Source organism: Hemitrygon akajei, chromosome 6 (genome assembly GCF_048418815.1).
Source record: "Hemitrygon akajei chromosome 6, sHemAka1.3, whole genome shotgun sequence".
Taxonomy (NCBI): domain Eukaryota; kingdom Metazoa; phylum Chordata; class Chondrichthyes; order Myliobatiformes; family Dasyatidae; genus Hemitrygon; species Hemitrygon akajei.
Window position 1 is genome coordinate 44,731,933 of NC_133129.1, and position 20,869 is coordinate 44,752,801.

Genomic DNA, 20,869 nt, shown 5'->3' on the forward strand with positions numbered 1-20,869 from the left:
CTGCTGATCCCTGATTTTGACCTTTCTAATAGTAGGGCATTATGTAAATACCTTTCATAGTTTTATAAACACCTGAGTTGCTATGGGAAAAAGGATGTGTGTTTGATAGCCAAATGTGGTAGAAAGAATTCCTTGATTGTATTGTTTTTAGTTGAGAGATGATTGTTGGTTCAGGCCCAAAGAAGTTCACTGCTCCCCACCACTCCCAAGTGATCCTGATAGAACAAAGAACTTTCGGAGCAGTCAGATGTGCCTGCTCTTCTTGTCTGACAGGTAGCATTTCTATTGCCCATGGCACGTTAAAATGTAAAAGACATGTTGAGGTGAGTTTAACAGGTGTCATTCATTCATTAGCATAGCTAACATTATTTAAACTAGCTGGCTAGCTGCTAAAGAGCTACTCGATTGCAGGCATTCCACCTCTCCCGGAAGTCTCCTGCAAATTGATGGTGCTACCTCCCTGAAATGAGTTTTTGCAGGGTGGTATGTCTGTAATAGATGTGGCAATCCCGAATGTTGGTAACATCAGGAAGAAGGAATACGAGAAGCTGGAGAAATACCACGGATTGAAAGACAGATAGAAAGGATGTGGAAGGTTAAATCCAGAATAATCTCAGTGCTGATAGGAGCACTTGGAGCTGTGACTCCTGGACTGGGAGAGTGGCTCCAACAAATCCTGGGAACAACATCTGAGATCCTGCTCTAGAAGAGCGCACTACCAGGAACCTTCATACTCCCAGGCCTCTGGTAGGGGGCCCGAGATTGAGGGGAAAATGCACGTACTCACCACCCATCACCCATAAGTGGTGAGAAAAAAGTATGTATGTGTGTTTGTATATATGTTGAATTTTAAAAGGATCGTGCACTATGTGATCCTCAAATGATCTTCAACAATGTGCTTTCAAAACAGTTGAAATCAAGTTCTAATTTAACTGTTTAAATGAAGCAAGCCCAATAATTTAACAATTGCATATTTGCTTGTAAAATTGCCAAACTTATTGACTAATTTTGAATGTAAAATCTGTCCGTTCTGTGGTTGCAATCCCACAATAAAGCTCAACCTTGCAGAGGTTCCCTGGTATTTACCAAGCTAGGATCTTGCACTTCCTGTGTTAAACTGTGAGCCATTGATTTTGCACGCCTACAGATGTGCAGGCAGAAAGGTACATTTCATATGTTTTGTTTCAAGGTTTTTAATTTTTTTTTTAAAACCTAAAAGGTGCATTTAGCAGATTGCATTCATTTTTAAATTTTAATCCAACTGGACGTTAAAAAACGCATTGCTTTTACAGCCAGGTGTGGTGCTTTGCCAGCAGCCACAGCTTTCTGGGGCAAGGGGGTGGGGGGTGTTTCCATTGTGCTCAGGCCAAGTATCTAAAGACTTAAGCAAGCAAAGCTTGAAAATGGGTAACTGCAGCTGACTATGGTATGTCTGGGCCAGCAAGATCTTGCCCATGGGTAACAAGTAGCTTTTGGTCTCTCTTACCCCTGTCAAAACGTTTAGTGAGTACTTTTTCTTTTTGCCTCTGTTTCAAGATGTTATAAATAATTTTTCAGGTGGGAAATGCAGGTGGCAAATCAAATAACATTGGATAACTAGATGAAATGAAACTGAGCATGATATAAAATTAAAGATGCATGTTTCAATGTAAAACATATTATCAGCCATGATAAGGGCAAAATATTACATTCAATGCAGTATTCTCAATATTTTCCTTTGCTCACAGGTCTGTTCACCAGTCCCTAACATTATGCTTTCCATCTAAATAAGAAAACACTTTTTATTAAATTGTGCACCTTTATCTAACTTCAGAAGCAGCTATTGAACTCTTGTTACAACCTATTTAGTCATATCTTGTGCTTCATGTAATATGTGTATCTTCATTTGTGTGAAGCGGTTGGATGATTTGTTAATTTCTACCCACAGCAACAATTGAAAACTTCCATGTAGTAGAAGTTCTATCAGATAATGCAATCATCATCTACCAGACTCACAAAGTACGTACTTTTTTTGCTTTTAAACTATTAGTGTTACAGGTAGTGACTGTGGAGAACAAATGTCCTAGATGGTTTAGGTGCAAGTCACTTTAATTCATGGGCTTACATGTTAACGCTTCCAGTAAAGGATATTAACCTTGAGTTCATCCTCAATGATGAAACTTCAGTTCATAATTGTTAAACATCAACAAGACATCATGGTAGACAAGTCTCCAGGCCCTAATGGGATCTATTCCGGGTTATTGTGAAAGGCAAGCTTTAGTCACGTGCAACGTCTCAGAAGAGTAGTGACCAGCAAATGTTGCTCCTTTAGAAAGGGGAATAGGGACTATCCAGCAAACTATATGCAGTTGAGCATTCTATCAGTGGTAGAGAAGCCATTGGGGAGGATTCTTGAAATAGGATTTACTTGCATTTAGAAAATCATTGGCTATTTAGGGAGAGTCAACACAGCTTTATGTTGGGGAGATCTCACCTTACAACTGATTGGGATTTTTGAGTAGGTAGCAAAATTGATTGAGGGCAGAGTATTGGAAGTTATCTGCATGGACTTTCATAAGGCATTTGCCAAGATCTTTCATGGTAGCTTGATTCAGATGTGGATCCCATGTGATCCACAGATCCTTGTTAGATACAATTCAGAATTGGCTTGGCGACAGGAGAGAGGGTAGTGGTAGAAGAGTTTTGCTCTGATTGGAGGTCTGCGACTAGTTGTGTTCTGCAGTGATCAAAGCTGCGACCTCTTGTTTGTTATGTGTGCAAGTGTTTTGAATGAAAAACTAGGTGGGCTAATTTGTAAGCTTGCTGATAGTGAGAAAATTTGTCGAAGTATTATAGCAGGATATAGATCATGTGGACAGTCAAATATAAGACGAGTGTATACAGTAAGTGGCAGGATCTTTAAGTGCATTGAGATGTACCCAAGATTCTGCTGTAAGTCCATAGCTCTCTGAACTTGATGACACAAGTAGATAGGGTGGTAAAGGAGGAATACAACATTCTTGCCTTAACTAGTTGGAGTGTTGAGATTAGAGGAACAGAAATCATGTTGCAGCTGCATAAAAGTTTGGTAGGTTTGATTTGGAGTATTGTATCTAGTTCTGATTGCTCTATTACAGGAAGGATGCTGAAGCTTTGAAGAGGGTCCAGAAAAGCTAATCCAGGTTCAACATTCATTTTATTGTAAAATTATGGATGTACAATGCAACTCTGGTATTTGCCTTCTCAAGATAGCCATGAAATATACATGAAAAAGTAAAAGAAACAAAACTTGCAGACCCCAGAATCCTCCACCCCTCCCTGCAGAAAAAGAACAGTGATAATAACAATCCCTGACCTCTTTTCCTGTGGGGAAATAAGCAGCAACAATAACAATCTGACTTCCCCCCCCCCCCGCAGAAAAAACAGCAACAACAACACTCTCTGACCCCCTCCCACAGGAAAAAAAGCCCCATAACAATCTCCAAACCCCTCTGCTGCAGGAAAAAAAACACAACAATAGCAATCCCCAGCTCCTCCCCTGCAGAAAAAGAAAACAAGGCAACAATAGCGACACATCCCCCAACCCCTCCTTTGTAGAGAAGAAAAAGCAGCGACCAGCCCCCTCACTCATGAAAAAGATCAGTGGCAGTGGCATCAAGAACCCTCCAGCCCCCACCCACACACAAAGAACCTACAGATCACCCACCCACCAGTTGGCCATATGAAAGAAAATGTTGAAATTTGAAGGCAACCAATATAATGTACAGTCCAATCACGTAAATCTCAGAACATCGAACAGTCCTTCCATGGCTCAGAACTCGCAGCTGGTCTGAACGGTGGCCTGTGTTTGGAGCGATCGCGGACCCTCTGGCCCGGTTGGGAGCGATCGCTGACCAGGTCCAAATGCCATCGACCTGGCGGCAGACCCAGCACACTGCCTCCGTCGGGTGCACTCGCTGACCAGGGCCAAACGCGTTCACCTCGATGTTTAAATCTTCCTTGCCGCTTCAAGATGGAGTCGTTTATGACCCCGTGTCCTATCTTTGGTTTCTTCCATGAGTCAGCTTGTGTTCTGGGTCCTTTCTGGGTTCTCATCTCTAATCTCCATGAGGCAGCTGTCTGGACACAGCACAGCACTGAGATCCAAACTGTACATCACAGGCACCAACAGTTTCTGCAATACAAACAGTACAAAAAGATCAAGCAGAAGGTGTAGAAAACTGAAGTAATTTAAAAGATTTGCTATCTGGAAGGTGTTGCCCAAGGATTTGTTGTTTGCCGGTGCCACCTGACTGAAAGTCGACGATGTTGCCAGGATTAGCGAGTATTAGCTATCAGCTGAAGGTGGACAAAACGTGAGTTCTTCCCACATTGTGTCTGAGGGGCAACCTGATGAAGTATATTAAACTATGATAAATGCCGCTGGTATAGATATTTGGAGGTTTTATTTTTCTCGCCAAGGTGGAAATGTCGTATTCTAGGGGTCTTAGCTTTAAATGAGAGTGGATAATTTAAAGGAGATGTGCAGGACAAGTTTTTGTCACAGTGGTCAATGCCTGGGCAGACTGCCTGTGGTGGAATTGGAAGCACTACAATATTGTCATTTAGAAACGCACCATCAGCATGCAAGGAATGAAGGGATATGGATGTTGTGCGGGCAGATGGAATAAATTTAATTTGACTTCCTGCTTGCCATGGACATGGTAGGTAGAAGGGCCTGTTCCTGAGCTGTATTAATGTTCTATGTAAATGAATATCAATATCATGATGTGGACTTTATGGTTTGACGTGCTGACAGTTTTTTCTTTTGTCTAGAGGGTTTGGCCGGCCTCGCAAAGGGATGTACTTTATTTGTCTGCAATTCGAAAGGTTCCAGATACCAATGAGAATGATCCAGATACGTGGCTTGTTTGTAACTTTTCTGTGGAACATGACAATGCTCCTGTAAGTGGCTGCTTTCATTTTTTGAAAATATTACTGTAGTTGAAAACAATAAAACATGTAAAGGAACTTTGTAGCTTATAATCTGGTTTGAGTGTTAAAATGGATAAATATTCTAATTTACTAACTGTCAGCTTAGTCAGTGAAGTTGTAGCTGAATGTACTATTTAGTAACTTGGTTCCGATTTATGCACATTTGAACTTCAATATGGTTGTGTTTCTACACCTATTTAACAGCAGAATAATAGATGTGTACGTGCCAAAATAAACATTGCCATGATCTGCCAAACACTAGTAAGCCCTCCAGAAGGTAACCAAGCAATCAGTCGAGACAACATTCTGTGCAAGATTACATATGTAGCCAATGGTAAGTTTAATTTCTTTTTAAATCTGAAATTTATAGCTAAATATTCTGTGGGAGCAACTGCTTCTACATTCCATTCTCTGAAGGTGGAAAGTCTCGAAGGGCATTTTGTGTTTCCCTATTAGATCATTTCTCAGCAAGCTAATATGGTCAGTCTGTAATAATATACTTCTAGAGTCATTATATATCATCTTGGCTGTGATATCCAAAAATTCCATGCACGTAACTCCAGATGAATTTTTAGGAACCCTCAGTCTAACTGCCCATCACATTCTCACTTTTTATTCTAACCTTTTAAAACATTACTTTAGCCACCTTGATTCTTTTTTTGTCTGTAAACTAGCTTTTAGTATTGTGTGTATGTAGAAACTATCATGTCATTTACTGACCTTTAAATATGAAAGAGTACTTGAGGAAATACTTTAGTTGGTCCTCCTGGGGTCCAAATACCAGACAGACCTCCTGTTTCCCACACTAGTCTCCAGGTTCCACGTTCTTATTTTCTTGCACATTTTGCATTTTTATTCATTCAGCTTCAGAGTTTCCTGTTTCTTGTAAACGGCAATCATCTGCAAGCTTGATTGTCTAATTCTTGGTTCCTTCATCATGCTCCTGAAGTTGAAAACAATGTAGTGTGTTATTGTCCAGCGCCACTTCTAACAACCCACCAATCAGAGATCATAACACATGGAAGCAGAATTAGGCCATTCAGCCCATCGAGTCTGCTTCAACATTCCATCATGGCTGATCCCGGATCCCACTCAACCTCATACATCTGCTTTCTCGGCATATCCTTTGATGCCCTGCTGATCAGGAAATGATCAACTTCCAGCTTAAAAATACCCGCAGACTTGGCCTCCACCACAGTCTGTGGCAGAGCATTCCATAAATTCATTACTCTAACGAACAAAAACTCCTCCTTACCTCTGTTCTAAAAGATTGCCCTTCAATTTTGGGGCTGTGCCCTCTAGTTCTGGTTACCCCCGCCATAGGAAACATGCTCTCCACATCCACCCTATCTAGTCCCTTCAACATCCAGTAGGTTTCAATGAGATCCTCCCGCATTCTTCTAAATTCCAGTGATTACAGGCCCAAAACTGCGAAACACTCCTCATATGTTAACCCCTTTATTCCTGGAATCATCCTTGTGAACCCCCTCTAGACTCTCCCTGGAGATATGAGGCCCAAAACCTTTGAAAATACTCCAAGTGCTGCCTGACTAGTATCTTATAAAGGCTCAGCATTATCTCCTTGAAATAAATGCCAACATTGCATTTGCCCCTTTACCACAGAGTCAGCCTGTAAATTAACCTTCTAGGAGTCTTGGACTAAAACTCTTAAGACCCTCTACACCACTGATGTTTGAACTCCCCACCCCCACCATTTAGATAAAAGTCCCCATTATTGGTCCTTTTCCCAAAATACATTATTGGACGTTACCAAATACTGTATTCCATCTGCCACTTTTTTGCTCATTTTTCCAATTTGTGTAAGTCTTGCTGCAATTGCATTGCTTCCTCAGCACTCCACCTATCTTCGTATCATCTGCAAACTTTGCCACAAAGCCATCAATTCCATTATCCAAGTCATTGACAAATAATGTGACAAATAGCAGTCCCAATACTGACCCCTGAAGAATAGCACTAGTCACTGGCAGCCAACCAGAAAAGGCCCCTTTTATTCCCACTTGTTGCCTCCTGCCTGCCAGCCATTCCTCTATCCATGCCAGTATTTTTCCTGTAATGCCATAGGATTTTATCTTGTTAAGTAGCCTCGTGTGGCACCTTATCAAATGCCTTCTGAAAATCCAAATAAACGACATCTACTGCCTCTCCTTTGTCCATCCTGCTTGTTACTTCCTCAAAGAACTGTAACATGTTTGTCATGCAAGATTTCTCTTTGCAGAAACCATGCTGACTTTGCCTTATTTTGTCATTAGTCACCAAGTATCCCAAAACCTCACCACAATAATAGACTCCAAGAGTTTCCCAACCACTGGAGTTAGGCTAACTGACCTATAAATTCCTTTCCCTTCCTCCCTTAAAGGGTAGAGTGATGTGCAATCATCCAGTCCAGCAGGACCATGCCATAAATTAAGTGATATCTTGAAAGATCATGACCAATGCATCTGTTATCTCTTCAGCAATTTTTCTCAGGACAATCTGGACCAGGTGACTTTTCCACCTTAATACCTTTGGGTTTGCCTTGTATTTTTCCCTTTGTAATAGCAATGGCATTCTCTCCTGCTCTCTGACACTCAGATTTCCAGCACACTGCTAGTGTCTTCCACAGTGAAGACAGATGCAAAATACTCATTAAGTTCACCTGCCATTTTGTTGTTTCCTCCCCCCCATTACTACCAGCATCATTTTCCAGTGGTCCAAAATCAACTCTCACCTCTCTTTACTCCTTATATAACTAGAAAGATTTTTGGTATCCTGCTTTATATTAATGGCTAGTTTGCCCTCATATTTCATCTTTTCTCTTATACGCTTCTAGTTGCCTTTTGTTGGATTTTAAAAGTTTCCCAATCATCCAACTTCCCACTCACTTTTGTTACCTTATATCCCTTTTCCTTGGCTTTACCTTAACTTCCCTAGATTAATGGCAGTCACTTAATGTTTAAGAGCACCTTGCTGCTTGACCAAGGATGCTGTGAAGTTTGAGTCATTCTCCAAAGTTTGCCATCTGCTTTACTGTTAGTTTTGCTCATGAAGAGTACCGTAGATGTCGGATTATAAGCCGCTACTTTTTTCCCACGCTTTGAACAGCTTTGAACACTGCGGCCTTTACTACGGTGCGGCTAATGCATGATTTTTTTTCATGCCGCCAAAAACATTTTGCCTCGTAACAGTAGACCAATAAAATTGATGAGTAGTTCACAGAGGTCCAATGAAATTGTACGATAAATCAAGCGCACTTTCACAATTAAATTATTGTAAATCAGTCATTTGTACTCACCCTCATCAACATGGAAAACACTCGAAGAAAAGCATTGTGCTGCCTTTATGGCAGTTATTTAGTTTATAATATTTTCGCTTAGTAATTCATTTGTTAGTATTTTCTAGTTGAATAAAGTATCTATCTATCTATTTGTTTTCTGTACATCCCGGGATACTATGACATCACATCCGGTTTCGCCGCGTCTTGTGGGAAATACCGGTTTGCGATAAACGGGAAGGTGGGGGGGAGCACATTAGCTGAGCACATTACCCGAGCGAAAACGCTGTTTTTAAGTTAAAGGTGATCAATAACTTTTCCTGGTAGGCTGCAGTATATATTTTTTTACGTCGTTAGGAGATATTGGAATGTTGTTCGTGCACTGTTCAGTAAAAAAGTATATGCAACGTAATTTGTGTGTTACCGATACGTATGTATATTTAAAAGTAGCCGTGTTAGAGGCACGGTTCGAAAAAAAGCATTTGCAATATGTATTTGTTTATGTTACCATACGGATTTAATTAAAAGTTAAAAAATCCTCACGTGTAATATCTTTCTGTGTAAATATCTCATATTACAACGTGGGACACCTGTGGCCTAAAATCTGGTGCGGCTTGTACAAGTACAAAATTGATTTTCTTTCTAAAATTAGAGCCAGCGGCTTTTAATCAGGTGCGCTCTGTAGTGCGAAATCTACGGTATTTTAATGTCTTGTCTCCTCAGTAAATGTGATTGAATGATATCATATCGGAGAAAACTTCTCATTTGTCCTACTGCAAGGGTTCAAAATATTATTTCTCTTCTTAGTAAATCCTGGAGGATGGGCACCAGCTTCAGTACTTCGGGCCGTTGCAAAACGTGAATATCCCAAATTCCTCAAACGTTTTACATCATATGTGCAGGAGAAGACTTCAGGCAAAGACATTCTTTTCTAGTATCCAAGGTACAAAATAGTAATAACCTTTTATTTTATAGATGAATCATTAAAACTGATGCCTAGTGTTTTGTGGATGTATTGTGTGCATTTGAAGGCAAATACTTTGATATCTTGATAGCTGTTTGAGTTTTGAAATTTGAAACTGATATTGCTTATGCAAATGGTGGGGTGATTGGATTATTTCAGATACTAACAGAAACTCTCTACATCTTAAAAAATAGTTCTTGATGCCTGTTGTTTCTCCTTGAATTGTGAATAATCCCATATGGTTGAACTTCCAAGAGGGAGAAGTAAATTACTGCTTCAACATCTCCTCTTAAGATTTTATTGTAGTGCTGATTTATGTATAATATATTGTCAATGCACAAATTCAAGGCTCTCAGCCTTGTAGTCAGGAGGTAAAATTTGTGCTGAAAACTAGTTTCAGTACTAGCCATTTGTAACACCGTGGATACAGTCCTAATCGCAGTACATAAATATAGCTGAAGAGATGCATGGTCAGGAGGTCCATTTGCTTTGCATTGAAAGGGAAATAAAATATTGTCTCTATTTACTCAAAAAAAAATCAGAATAATTCTAACTGTTACGTGCAACAGCAAACATGTATTGATACTAAGACAAATTGTTGGCAATACTCATCAGATCAGGTCGCATCTGCACCAGGCAATGGAGTTAACATTTCAGGTAGTATTGATACTCTTCTTTACAGGCAATCTTGAGCTACGTTGCAGAGAATAATCAGAGGAGCATTCTTGTAATGAATTTTAAAATGTTGCAGGAAAAATGCCTTATTTGCATCACTTGTTCATAAACATAGGTGTCTAAATGTGGTCCTTATGTGCTGTCTTCTTTCTTTAGCATTCACCATGGACGTGCTGCTGTTCCAACCATGATGATCAACAAATAGTCACAAAGCTATCTCTGACACTCGGGGATTACGTGACCCCAAACTGGCACAATGGGTTTCTAATGCAAGGCCAGTCCCGGTTCTCAGCCTGCACCCAGCTGCTATCGGCTGCTACATTGCATTTGTGGCTGACTGTTCAACACTGTCTGTGCTCTGTTGCATTTTGGTACTTCAGTGTGTAATTCATTTCTATGTACTGCTCATACAGCCGTTTACAATTTGACCCAGCGTTTTTTTTACGGAAGCAATCATACTTTGGATCGAAAACAATAGGTTGATGGCTTTAATTGTTTAAAAAGAATAGCATGCTTGTTAATGTAGGCCTGCATAATCATGGCCAAAGTTTCAACTTTCTTTTTGCAGCAAACAGCCTAATTTTTGTTCTTAAATTTACAAATGTTAACCATCTTTGGGGTCTACAGTGGGATGTATTTTCTTTAAGTCTTACTTGTGTGTGGATAATCAGCACACTATAATCACTGACCTCATCACATTCTCTTATTGGTCATTTCTAACACCAGTGTCCTGTTTTTCCCCCTTTGAGACTAATCTCTGTAAAACTGGTTCAGGGCTGACTTTGTCCTTTGACCTCTGGCATTTGCCCCTTCTTTCTTACTATCTCCTATGAAGAACAAGTTGTTTTGATGGAGATTTTGAAAAGCTTTATTTCTGTTTTGTTTACAACTTTCTACTACATTTTTTAGTTTGTATATTTGTTACAAATATTTTTGTGTTGTAATTGAAAGTTCTGAATTCTTTAAGATGATGGTATGGGCTGAAAGGGGGATACCAGTACTTGAAACATGTCAAACAGGATTTTTTTCATTTTGAAATAGATTAATGTTCTGGTCATTACCAGTGAAGGCATATCGTTAAAGAATGAATGACTGTTTTAAGCAATATTTGGTGCAAGAAGGATGTATTTTTGTGAGTAAAGTACGCTGGCTAAATATAGTTGATAGACAAAGCCCGTTGCATAAATATTTAATGCACCCATTAGAAAAATGTACATCTTGCTCTTCAGTAGTGCTGTTGTGCGGAATCAGTTCTGAATTGAATTAATTATCTGATTGGCAGATTCAGCCGGCTGCATTTCAAGGATGGCTAAACATGCTCTTCAAATGTTATAGCTATTTGCAATAGATATATCTGAAGAATTTTGGTTCCCTTAAAATTCTATGCAGTGAGACCTTTTTTTCCTTTCACTTGATTTCAAAGCTGTACTTGATGTGTTTGCAACTGCATGCAGCTTTTTGTTCTCATTGCTGGGATATAGAAATATTTGGTCTTGAGTCATGCACATATAAAATTTCCCTCTTATTTTGCAACTTGAATTTTTTTTATAACATCTAAAGTTTAAATCTACAACAAACTTTTGTATGGTGAACGACTGTTTGTGATCAGCATACAGTGCTTTATTTTTGCAGCATATTACTCAGTACATCGTATCCAAATCAAACAGCTATAATTGTAAAAGTGCCTACATTTGAGGATTGGTTATGTAGTCAATAGACTGTCCTAATAGATTCTGAGAGCAGTCTATTCCATGATGGCTACTATGTATTGAGAATTGATCTAGAGCATTTTATTTAATTGAGCCTGAACTTCCAGGCTTTGACTAAAAGCAGTTGAACTGTTTATAAGCAACTTGCTGATCAGTTCCATCATTCAGCAGACATTTCTAATCTCCATTTATAAAATAATCATGTAAATAGCTATAAGTCAACAAGAGGAGACGTTTGCTTGACTGAATACAGATGATTCTTTCAATTAGACAAAATAAATCCATCTCTTGCTAGTGTACAAATGAAATAGATTTCCAGATATGGTTCATTTTGCCATTGAGTGAACTTGTAGCTCTTGTTAATCAGGGGCAACATATTATAAAGGGTACTTTGGACTCGTGCTTATTCCAATTCTATTTTAGCTGGCAAAATATATGCTGCTTATTGAAATAATTAAATGATTTCCTACAAAGCACTTCACTCAATATTAATAATAATTTAGGTGCGACTACAGTTCGCACCAGCTTATACCATCCCGTGCTATGGACACTCTACCAAGCTGCTAGCTCATTTGATTGCTTACATTGGGGTTTTTTTTGCATGTGCAAATTGATCACATAATTTTCAAATCACCATTATTGTTCTTTTGACCTGGAATAACTGCCCTACACAATCTTATGCCAGGTTCATATTCCAAATTGTGTATGAAATAAAACTGTAATTGGAAGTATTGGGCTGCCACGTAGTACATGTTTAATGGCCAATGTTGTGGAATGGTCTCAGAGCTGTTATTTTAGAATGTTTATTTCAAATAATGGGGTTTACAGTTTGGAAAATACCCTTACACTAGCTAGCTCTGGAACTTCTTTTAAAATATTAATGGGTCGAGCATGAGTGTTGATGAGTTAAATAAATTGGTCGCTGCTGATGAGAGTACCCTTTGTAAACATTTGGCCCATCTTTTACAAAATTAATTTCACCTATTTTTAAACCAGAAATATGGGCATTGATGTCAATTGCACAAATGAACCATACACTGGATTTAAAGTAGACAAAGTGTAACAGGTTGCAGAACCTGATGTAGATAAAACCACTGTTCATTTCAGTCATGCATTAGAATCACATGCATTCAATACAGTTTGCTCATAGGTCTTCTTGGAAACTTAGGGTTCGGGCAAGAGTACTTTTTGATTGAACATCCCAAATAAAAACAGTTATATACCTGACTAACTTATCAGTGGATCCTTAGCAACAGGTGGTAGGTTTAAAACCTGCAACTTGATTGATTTAAGCTAACTTTTAATAAATTGGGAAGTTTACGTGTATAGAACTTGATATTGTTAGTCGCATTTGCACTAAGTGTGATATAATTTTGAAATTCTGGTATAAAGTGATTACACTAAAGAGACAGGTGTAAAGTATTGAAACTTTGGAATGTAAAACAGCTCATTTGCAGGTTAAAATATGGACTTCTATTTCAAAATATATTGTGTGTAGAACGTGCTGAGAGATTTGTTTTTATGAAAGCTTTATATCCTGATTTAGCTTTGTGTACAATAAAACACTGGTTAATGTCTGTGATACTGAACTGTAAAAGTTTTTTCAATCAGCAATGTGTAAAGATCAGTTTATAAAGTTTAGTTCCTCCATGTTATTACAAATTAAAATCCAGTATTTAAAAAAAGTGAGAAGTATTAAAATATTACAGAAGATCTTGACTGTGTGTTCTTTTAAAATGTCCTATTTAATTGGTGAAATTGTCACAGAGCCTTAATTATATTCAGTGTTTTTCAGTTTTCTTTGATGCTTCCTCACAGGCAAAGACAAAATTATTATTGGATATTGAGAGTCAGTAGCAATTAAGGCATCAAAAGGTATTGCAAACACGAGGAAATCTGCAGATGCTGGAAATTTGAGCAACACACACAAAATGCTGGTGGAACGCAGCAGGCCAGGCAGCATCTATAGGAAGAAGCACTGTCGACGTTTCGGGCCAAGACCCTTCGTCAGGACTAACTGAAAGGAAAGATAGTAAGAGATTTGAAAGTAGGAGGGAGAGGGGAAAATGCGAAATGATAGGAGAAGACCGGGGGGGGTGGGGGGGTGAAGCTGAAAGCCGGAAAGCTGATTGGCAAAAGGGATACAGAGCTGGAGAAGGGAAAGGATTATGGGACGGGAGGCCTCGGGAGAAAGAAAGAGGGAGGGGAGCGGGATCTCCCATGGCCACCAACCTCATAGTTCCCACACCTCGCACTTCCCGGTTCTACCTCCTACCCAAAATCCACAAACCTGCCTGTCCAGGTAGACCTATTGTCTCAGCTTGCTCTTGCCCCACTGAACTCATTTCTGCATACCTTGACACTGTCTTATCCCCCCTTGTTCAATCCCTTCCCACCTATGTTCGTGACATTTCTCACATTTTGAATTTTTTCAATGATTTTAAGTTCCCTGGCCCCCACCACCTTATTTTCAAAATGGACGTCCAGTCCCTATATACCTCCATCCCCCACCAGGAAGGTCTCAAAGCTCTCCGCTTCTTTTTGTATTCCAGACCTTACCAGTTCCCCTCTACCACCACTCTCCTCCGTCTAGTGGAATTAGTTCTTACTCTCAATAATTTCTCCTTTGGCTCCTCCTACTTCCTCCAAACCAAAGGTGTAGCCATGCCGCATGGGTCCCAGTTAGTGGCTTTGTGGAACAGTCCATATTCCAAGCCTATACGGGTATCCGTCCCCCTCTTTTCCTTCGCTACATTGATGACTGCATTGGCGTTGCCTCCTGCATGCATGCTGAGCTCGTTGACTTCATTCCTCCAACTTTCACCCTGCCCTCAAAAATACTTGGTCCGTTTCTGACACCTCCCTCCCCTTTCTTGATCTTTCTGTCTCCATCTCTGGAGACGGCTTATCTACTGATATCTACTATAAGCCTACAGATTCTCACAGCTACCTGGACTATTCCTCTTCCCACCCTGTCTCTTGCAAAAATGCTATCCCCTTCTCACAATTCCTCCGCCTCCGCCGCATCTGCTCTCAGGATGAGGCTTTTCATTCCAGGACGAAGGAGATGTCTTCCTTTTTTAAACAAAGGGGCTTCCCTTCTTCCACCATCAACTCTGCTCTCAAACGCATCACTCCCATTGCCCGCACATCTGCCCTCACCCCATCTGCCCACCACCCCACTTGGGATAAGGTTCCCCTTGTCCTCACCTACCACCCCACCAGCCTCCGGGTCCAACATATAATTCTCCGTAACTTCCGCCACCTCCAACAGGATCCCACTACCAAGCACATCTTTCCCCCCCCCCCCCCCCCCCTTTCTGCTTTCCGCAGGGATCGCTCCCTACGCAACTCCCTTGTCCATTTGTCCCCCCCATCCCTTCCCACCGATCACCTTCCTGGCACTTATCCTTGTAAGCGGAACAAGTGCTACACTTGCCCTTACACTTCCTCCCTCACCACCATTCAGGATCCCAGACAGTCCTTCCAGGTGAGGCAACACTGCACCTGTGAGTCGGCTGGTGTGGTATACTGCGTCCGGTGCTCCCGGTGTGGCCTTTTATATATTGGTGAGACCCGACGCAGACTGGGAGACCATTTCGCTGAACACCTACGCTCGGTCCGCCAGAGAAAGCAGGATCTCCCAGTGGCCACACATTTTAATTCCACATCCCATTCCCATTCTGTTATGTCTATCCATAGCCTCCTCTCCTGTCAAGATGAAGCCACACTCAGGTTGGAGGAACAACACCTTATATACCAGCTGGGTAGCCTCCAACCTGATGGCATGAACATTGACTTCTCTAACTTCCGTTAATGCCCCTCCTCCCCTTCTTACCCCATTCCTGATATATTTAGTTTTTCTCCCCCCTCCTTTTTTTCTCTCTTTCTGCCATCACTCTGCCTGTTCTCCATCTCCCTCTGGTGCTCCCCTCCCTCGTTCTTTCTCCCTAGGCCTCCCGTCCTATGATCCTTTCCCTTCTCCAGCTCTGTATCCCTTTTGCCAATCAACTTTCCGGCTCTCAGCTTCACCCACCCCCTCCGGTCTTCCCCTATCATTTCGCATTTCCCATCCCCCTCCTACTTTCAAATCTCTTGCTATCCTCCTTTTCAGTTAGTCCTGACGAAGGGTCGCAGCCCAAAATGTCAACAGGGCTTCTCCCTATAGATGCTGCCTGGCCTGCTGCATTCCACCAGCAAAAGGTATTGCAAGTGCTTTCCATGAACTGAAGTACTCTGAAATATAGGGGGAAGAGATTGCAGATGCTCACTGCTGGAGAGGAATAAAATCAATGTTACAGATTGAGACATCATCTGGAATGATAGATGAAGGGTCTCAACCCTAAAATGTTGATGCTGCATTTCCCTCCACAGAAGCTGCTGAGTTCCACCAGCACTTTGTTACTTTGTTCTAATATGATTGAAAGAGTGGATAAACGCTGAAAGAGATGAATGGTAATTTAATTTGTGAATCCTGCTCAAAGGGCCTAGACTCAGGGAGAGCATCTTTCTCTTTGCTGTCATTTTAAACTGTTGAATGGTCACTTCTGTCCTGGTTTCAGACTTTACGGACCTGGATCAGTATTATTCCCAATATTCCTTTAGGCTTATTTGTATTCAGTGGCCAGCAAATAACTGCCGCCTGGATCTGACTCCAATGAGGCAGCAAGGCCATCCACAACATGGTTTATAGTATGGATTGTGCTTAGTGAAATAATCTATTATATGAAATGATGCCAACAAACACCGGTAATTTCACTGAAATTTCTGTGCAAAAGAGCAAAACAGCTCCCATCAATTCATTGCCATCACCTCAGGGGGTCTGTTTGCATCGAAGATTCCTGTTCCCACTCTGGGTTTGTGGATGATAAGACCAGTGCGAAATCCACAGGTGAGTAAGAATTCTATGAGCTTAGTTTGAGGTTGTCCACTCCTTCAGCTTATGTAAGATTCAACATCTTTCCAACCACAAATTCAAGGTTCTCAATTACAGCCTCATCTTCCATTTGTGGACTAGAGATTTCATTTGGTGTTTTGCAATTTTTTACAAGGCGGTATGACTATATTCTCAGTTCTGTCTGCAAGTTGAATTTGTATCTCTTCCAGTGATAAAGAGTTCAGAATAGAGAATAATTTTTTTTGGGAAACAATCAAAAAGAGACCTGTTCAGAGTAATTAACTGGGAATAACACAGACCCCATTGCTGGAGATGTTGGCCTGGGTGAAGATGGTGGCATGGGATTAGTTCTTCACCCAGTGAATATGGATGATCATGCAGAGACAACTTTGGTATCTTTCCAGTGTCTTGAAGTACCCGCTGTATTGGTCCCATTCTTGGAAACGAGGCACGGGGTGGACTTCCCTCTCACCCTGATTTCTATTTTCTGGCACCCCACAGGGTAGTAGTAAGAGATGAGTAGTAGGACAATCTTTACTTGACTCTTGCATGTCTTGTAGCAGTGATCTAGTGGCACCATCTACAATAAGAAGGGTGTTATGAAATGGAGCATAATAAACTCAACAGCTTCAGCGAGAAGAAGTGGATGTGAAGGAGGCTAAACACCTTGTAGATTAATTTTTTTCTGAGGTGATCACACCCAGGGTACAGGCTTGAGAGCCTATGGGTGACTGCCAGGACAATTAGGGGAGTAAATGGTCATTGTAGGGCTCCTGTGTGGCATTTCCCTCAGCAGCAAATATACCCCTTTGGGTGCTGCAGTGGGGGGGTGGTTGTGGGTGAGGGGGTGACCTAGCAGGGCACAGCAACAGCCAGGCCACTGGCACTGAGGCTCACCAGGGAAGGGTAAAGTCAGGCAGAGCAGTAGTGATGGGGGAACGGACAGGAGGTTCTGTGGCTGAGAAAGTGACGCCAGAATGGTGTGTCACCTCCCTGGTTCTAGGGTCAATAATGTCTCAGTAGCAACAATATTCTCAAGGGGGAGGGTGAGCAGCCAGAGGCCATGGTGCACATTGGTGCTAATAACATAAGTAGAAAAGGGGAAGAGGTTGGACCACTCAAGGATAACGGGGGGTGGGAGGAACATTTGCTTGGATGTAGAGGATATGGGTGAATTCTGTAATGGGTGCTTTACATCAGTACTTACCAAGCAGAAGGATGTGAAGAGCTCAGAGTCGAGCATATTGATATTCTAGGGCATTTTAGGGTAAAAGAGGAGGTTGTGTAAGATCTCTTAAAGAGCATTAAGGTGAATAATTGCCCAGGGCCTGATGGGATGTAACCCAGCTAATCAAGAGAGGCAAGTGAAGATTTTCCTGGGGCCTTGACCAGTATCTTTGTACCCTCTCTAGCAAAAGGGGAGATCCCAAAGGATTGGCGAGTAGCTAATGTCATTCCAATATTCAAGAAAGGAACCAAGGGTAATCCTGGAAGCGCTAGACCTGAGAGTATCAGATCAGTGGTAGGGAAGTTACGGCACAGAATTTGGACGGATAGGATTGATGAGCATTTGGGGGGGAGCTGCCTAATTGAGGAGAGCCAGTATGGCTTTGTGCAGGGCAAACTGTCTTCCTAACTTCATTGAATTTTTTTGATGAGAATGATGGAAGAGCTGTGGGTGTTGTCTACATGGACATTAGTAAGGTGTTTGACGAAGTCCCTCATGGGAATCTCATTCAGAAGATTCAGGCGTCCGCAGTGAATTGGCTGTTTGGATTCAGAACTAGTTTGCCCATAGAAGACAGTGTAGTGGTTAAAGAGACTGTTTTAACTGGATGTCTGTGATTAGTGGTGTTCTGCAGGGATCTGTACTGGGATCTCTTTGTGATGTGTATAAATGACCTGGATGAAAATGTATGTCGGTGTGTTAGTAATTTTGTAGATGAATGAAGATTGGTAGTGCTGTGGATAGCGTAGAAGACTGATTAAAAAATACAGTGAAGTATAGTTCAGCTGCAGATACGGATGGAAAAATAGTAGAGGAGTTTAACTTAGCCAAATGTGAAGTGCTGCACCTTGGCAAATCAAATTTATAAGAGACAGTACTCTGTTAAGGGCAAGACACCTAACAGTATTGATGAATGGGGCATCTTGGGGTCCAGGTTCATTGCTCCCTTAAAGTGGCTACACAGGTTGCTAGAGTGGTTAAGAAGGCATATGGCATGCTTGCTTTTGTTGATCAAGGCATTGAATTCAAAAACGAAGTTACGTTGCAGCTTTACAAATCACTAGTTAGGCTGCATCTGGAGTATTGCGTACAGATCTGGTGGCCCTGTTATAGGAAGGATGTCGAGGTTTTGGAGAGGGTCAAGAAGTTTACCAGGGTGCTACCTGGATTAGGAAATGTGTTATAACAAAAGGTTGGACAAACTTGCGTTGTTTTCTCTGGAGCAGCAGAGGCTGAGGGAAGATCTAACAGATTTATAAGATTGAGAGACATAGACAGAGTAGACAGACTATCTTATTCTCAGGGTTGAAATGTCTAATGCCAGACAGCATGCATTTAAGAAGAGCGAGGATAAGTTCAAAGGAAATGAAGGGCAATTTATTTATTTTTTTACACACAGCGCTGGCTGCCTGGCAGAGGCAGATACATTGGAGATGTTCAGATAGGCACATTGAACGTGAAGGAAATGGAAGAATATGTGTATTGTTTAGGCAGAAGAGATTAGTTGGCCGTATGATTACTAATTTAGTTGTTCCAGCACCACACTGTAGGCGGAATTCTCTGTACTGTTCAGTGTCCTAAACTGAAAAGTTAATAGTTAAATCCACTGCAGTACTGGAAATACTCTGCATTCACCAAAGTTATCAGCAGAAAATACAAATTATGTATGAGCAATAATTATTTTTTTGTATTGAGCTTTTTAAATGGTGTTATTAATCATGTGATAAATCTAGTAATCACTGATTTAAGATACCTGTGTTAAGTAAAATGTGAAGTTCTGTTGTCTGCAGTGCAGTCACTTCTGCTGAATGCTTCATTGTTAAAAGAGCCTAGGGTTGAAATGGTGAGATCTGATGTAACAGAAGGCGATTGGCTGAAGTAATTCTGCAGAGCAAGTCACCAGTAATCCATTATAGGTGATTTGTTTTGTAATTGTAATGCATCTTTTTAAAAGATCTGTCTTCAATAAAACAGTAATTATTTGAATACAGCATCTCTAATTTTCTGTTAAGGACAGGATTTAGCTTTTGACTGAGTTTTTATATTTATGGATGTTTTGTCTCTTTAATAAAATGCCACCATTTTTAGTAGCTGGTGCTTGTAGAAAAATTCAGAAAATGTTGCTGGAAATATAATCTGAGTTACGTTTTGACAAAAACACTATGGTTCATTGTTCACCTTAATAATTAATAAATTCCACCATTGACAGCCATGAGCTTTGATGGTAATATATGCCCTTAACAGCGTGTACCAAGATAACTAAGCTATTTGGTCTGTTATGTTCATGCCAGCACAATATTTTCTGAGTTAACTCATACAGAAATAGAGGCCAGTCTATTAGATGTGGGAGTGGAACCTGGTGTGGTCTTTTGCTGCTGGAGCCCATCCACTTAAACGGAACGCTCCTCTGCACACCACTTGTGGTTATTTGAGTTACTGTCACTTTCCTGTCAGCTTGAACCGGTCTGGCCATGTGCTTGGCCCACAGAACTGTCACTCATTGTTTTTTTTTACTTTTTTTTGCACCATTTTCTGTGAATGCTAGAGTCTGTGCATGAAAGTGTCAGGAGTTCAGCAGTTTCTGCGATACACATGCCTGGCACAATCATTCCATAGTCAAAGTAATTCAGATAACACTTCTTCCCCATTCTGGAGTTTGATCTGGACAACTACTGAACCTCTGAGCAACTCTGCATGCTTTTATGCATTGAGTTGCTGCCACATGATTGGCTGATTAGATATTTGTATTTAGTGTACAAGGGTAACTAATAAAATGGCCATTAAATGTTCAAAACATGTTAAGTGAAAATTTGGCTCAACTTATTGAATCAATGGCCTTGATAGGAAAGACATTTCTTATTATTAAACAGAACAAAAGACAAGCAGGTAAGAAGTATGGGACTTGGGTAAGCAATGGAGTCTCAAAAGATTGTAAATATTTCTGGATACAAAGTCATCAATGGCAGATAGAAAGTAGAAGCAGTGGCACTACTGAATGTGGAGAATCTGTAGTGTTGTAGAGAGGATTATTTGGAATGCCCAAGAACTTCCTCTCTTTATGACTTCCTTGTCCCTCCCCACTGATCTCCCTCCTGGCATTTATCCCTGCAAGTGAAATAGGTACACCTGCCCCTACATCACCTTCCTCACTGCTGTTCAGCACAACAAGGGT

The 20,869-nt window shown here is 40.9% G+C and overlaps 1 protein-coding gene across 8 annotated transcripts in view; it reads left to right on the forward strand.

Annotated features, from left to right (window-relative positions):
* LOC140729023 (ceramide transfer protein) overlaps positions 1-13,285 on the forward strand; it is a 129,474-nt gene extending 116,189 nt beyond the window's left edge. For 5 of the 8 annotated variants that reach the window (XM_073048279.1, XM_073048281.1, XM_073048282.1 and 2 more), the window contains 5 exons: positions 1,928-1,998; positions 4,795-4,923; positions 5,158-5,287; positions 9,032-9,167; positions 10,020-13,285. In XM_073048279.1, coding sequence (XP_072904380.1) covers positions 1,928-1,998; positions 4,795-4,923; positions 5,158-5,287; positions 9,032-9,159 — 458 coding nt within the window. In that variant the 3' untranslated portion in view covers positions 9,160-9,167; positions 10,020-13,285. Of the gene's footprint in view, positions 1-1,927; positions 1,999-3,116; positions 3,558-4,794; positions 4,924-5,157; positions 5,288-9,031; positions 9,168-10,019 lie in introns of those variants that run through there. The other 3 variants (XM_073048280.1, XM_073048286.1, XM_073048285.1) reach the window with 2 other exon arrangements.
* The last annotated feature ends 7,584 nt before the right edge of the window (positions 13,286-20,869 follow it).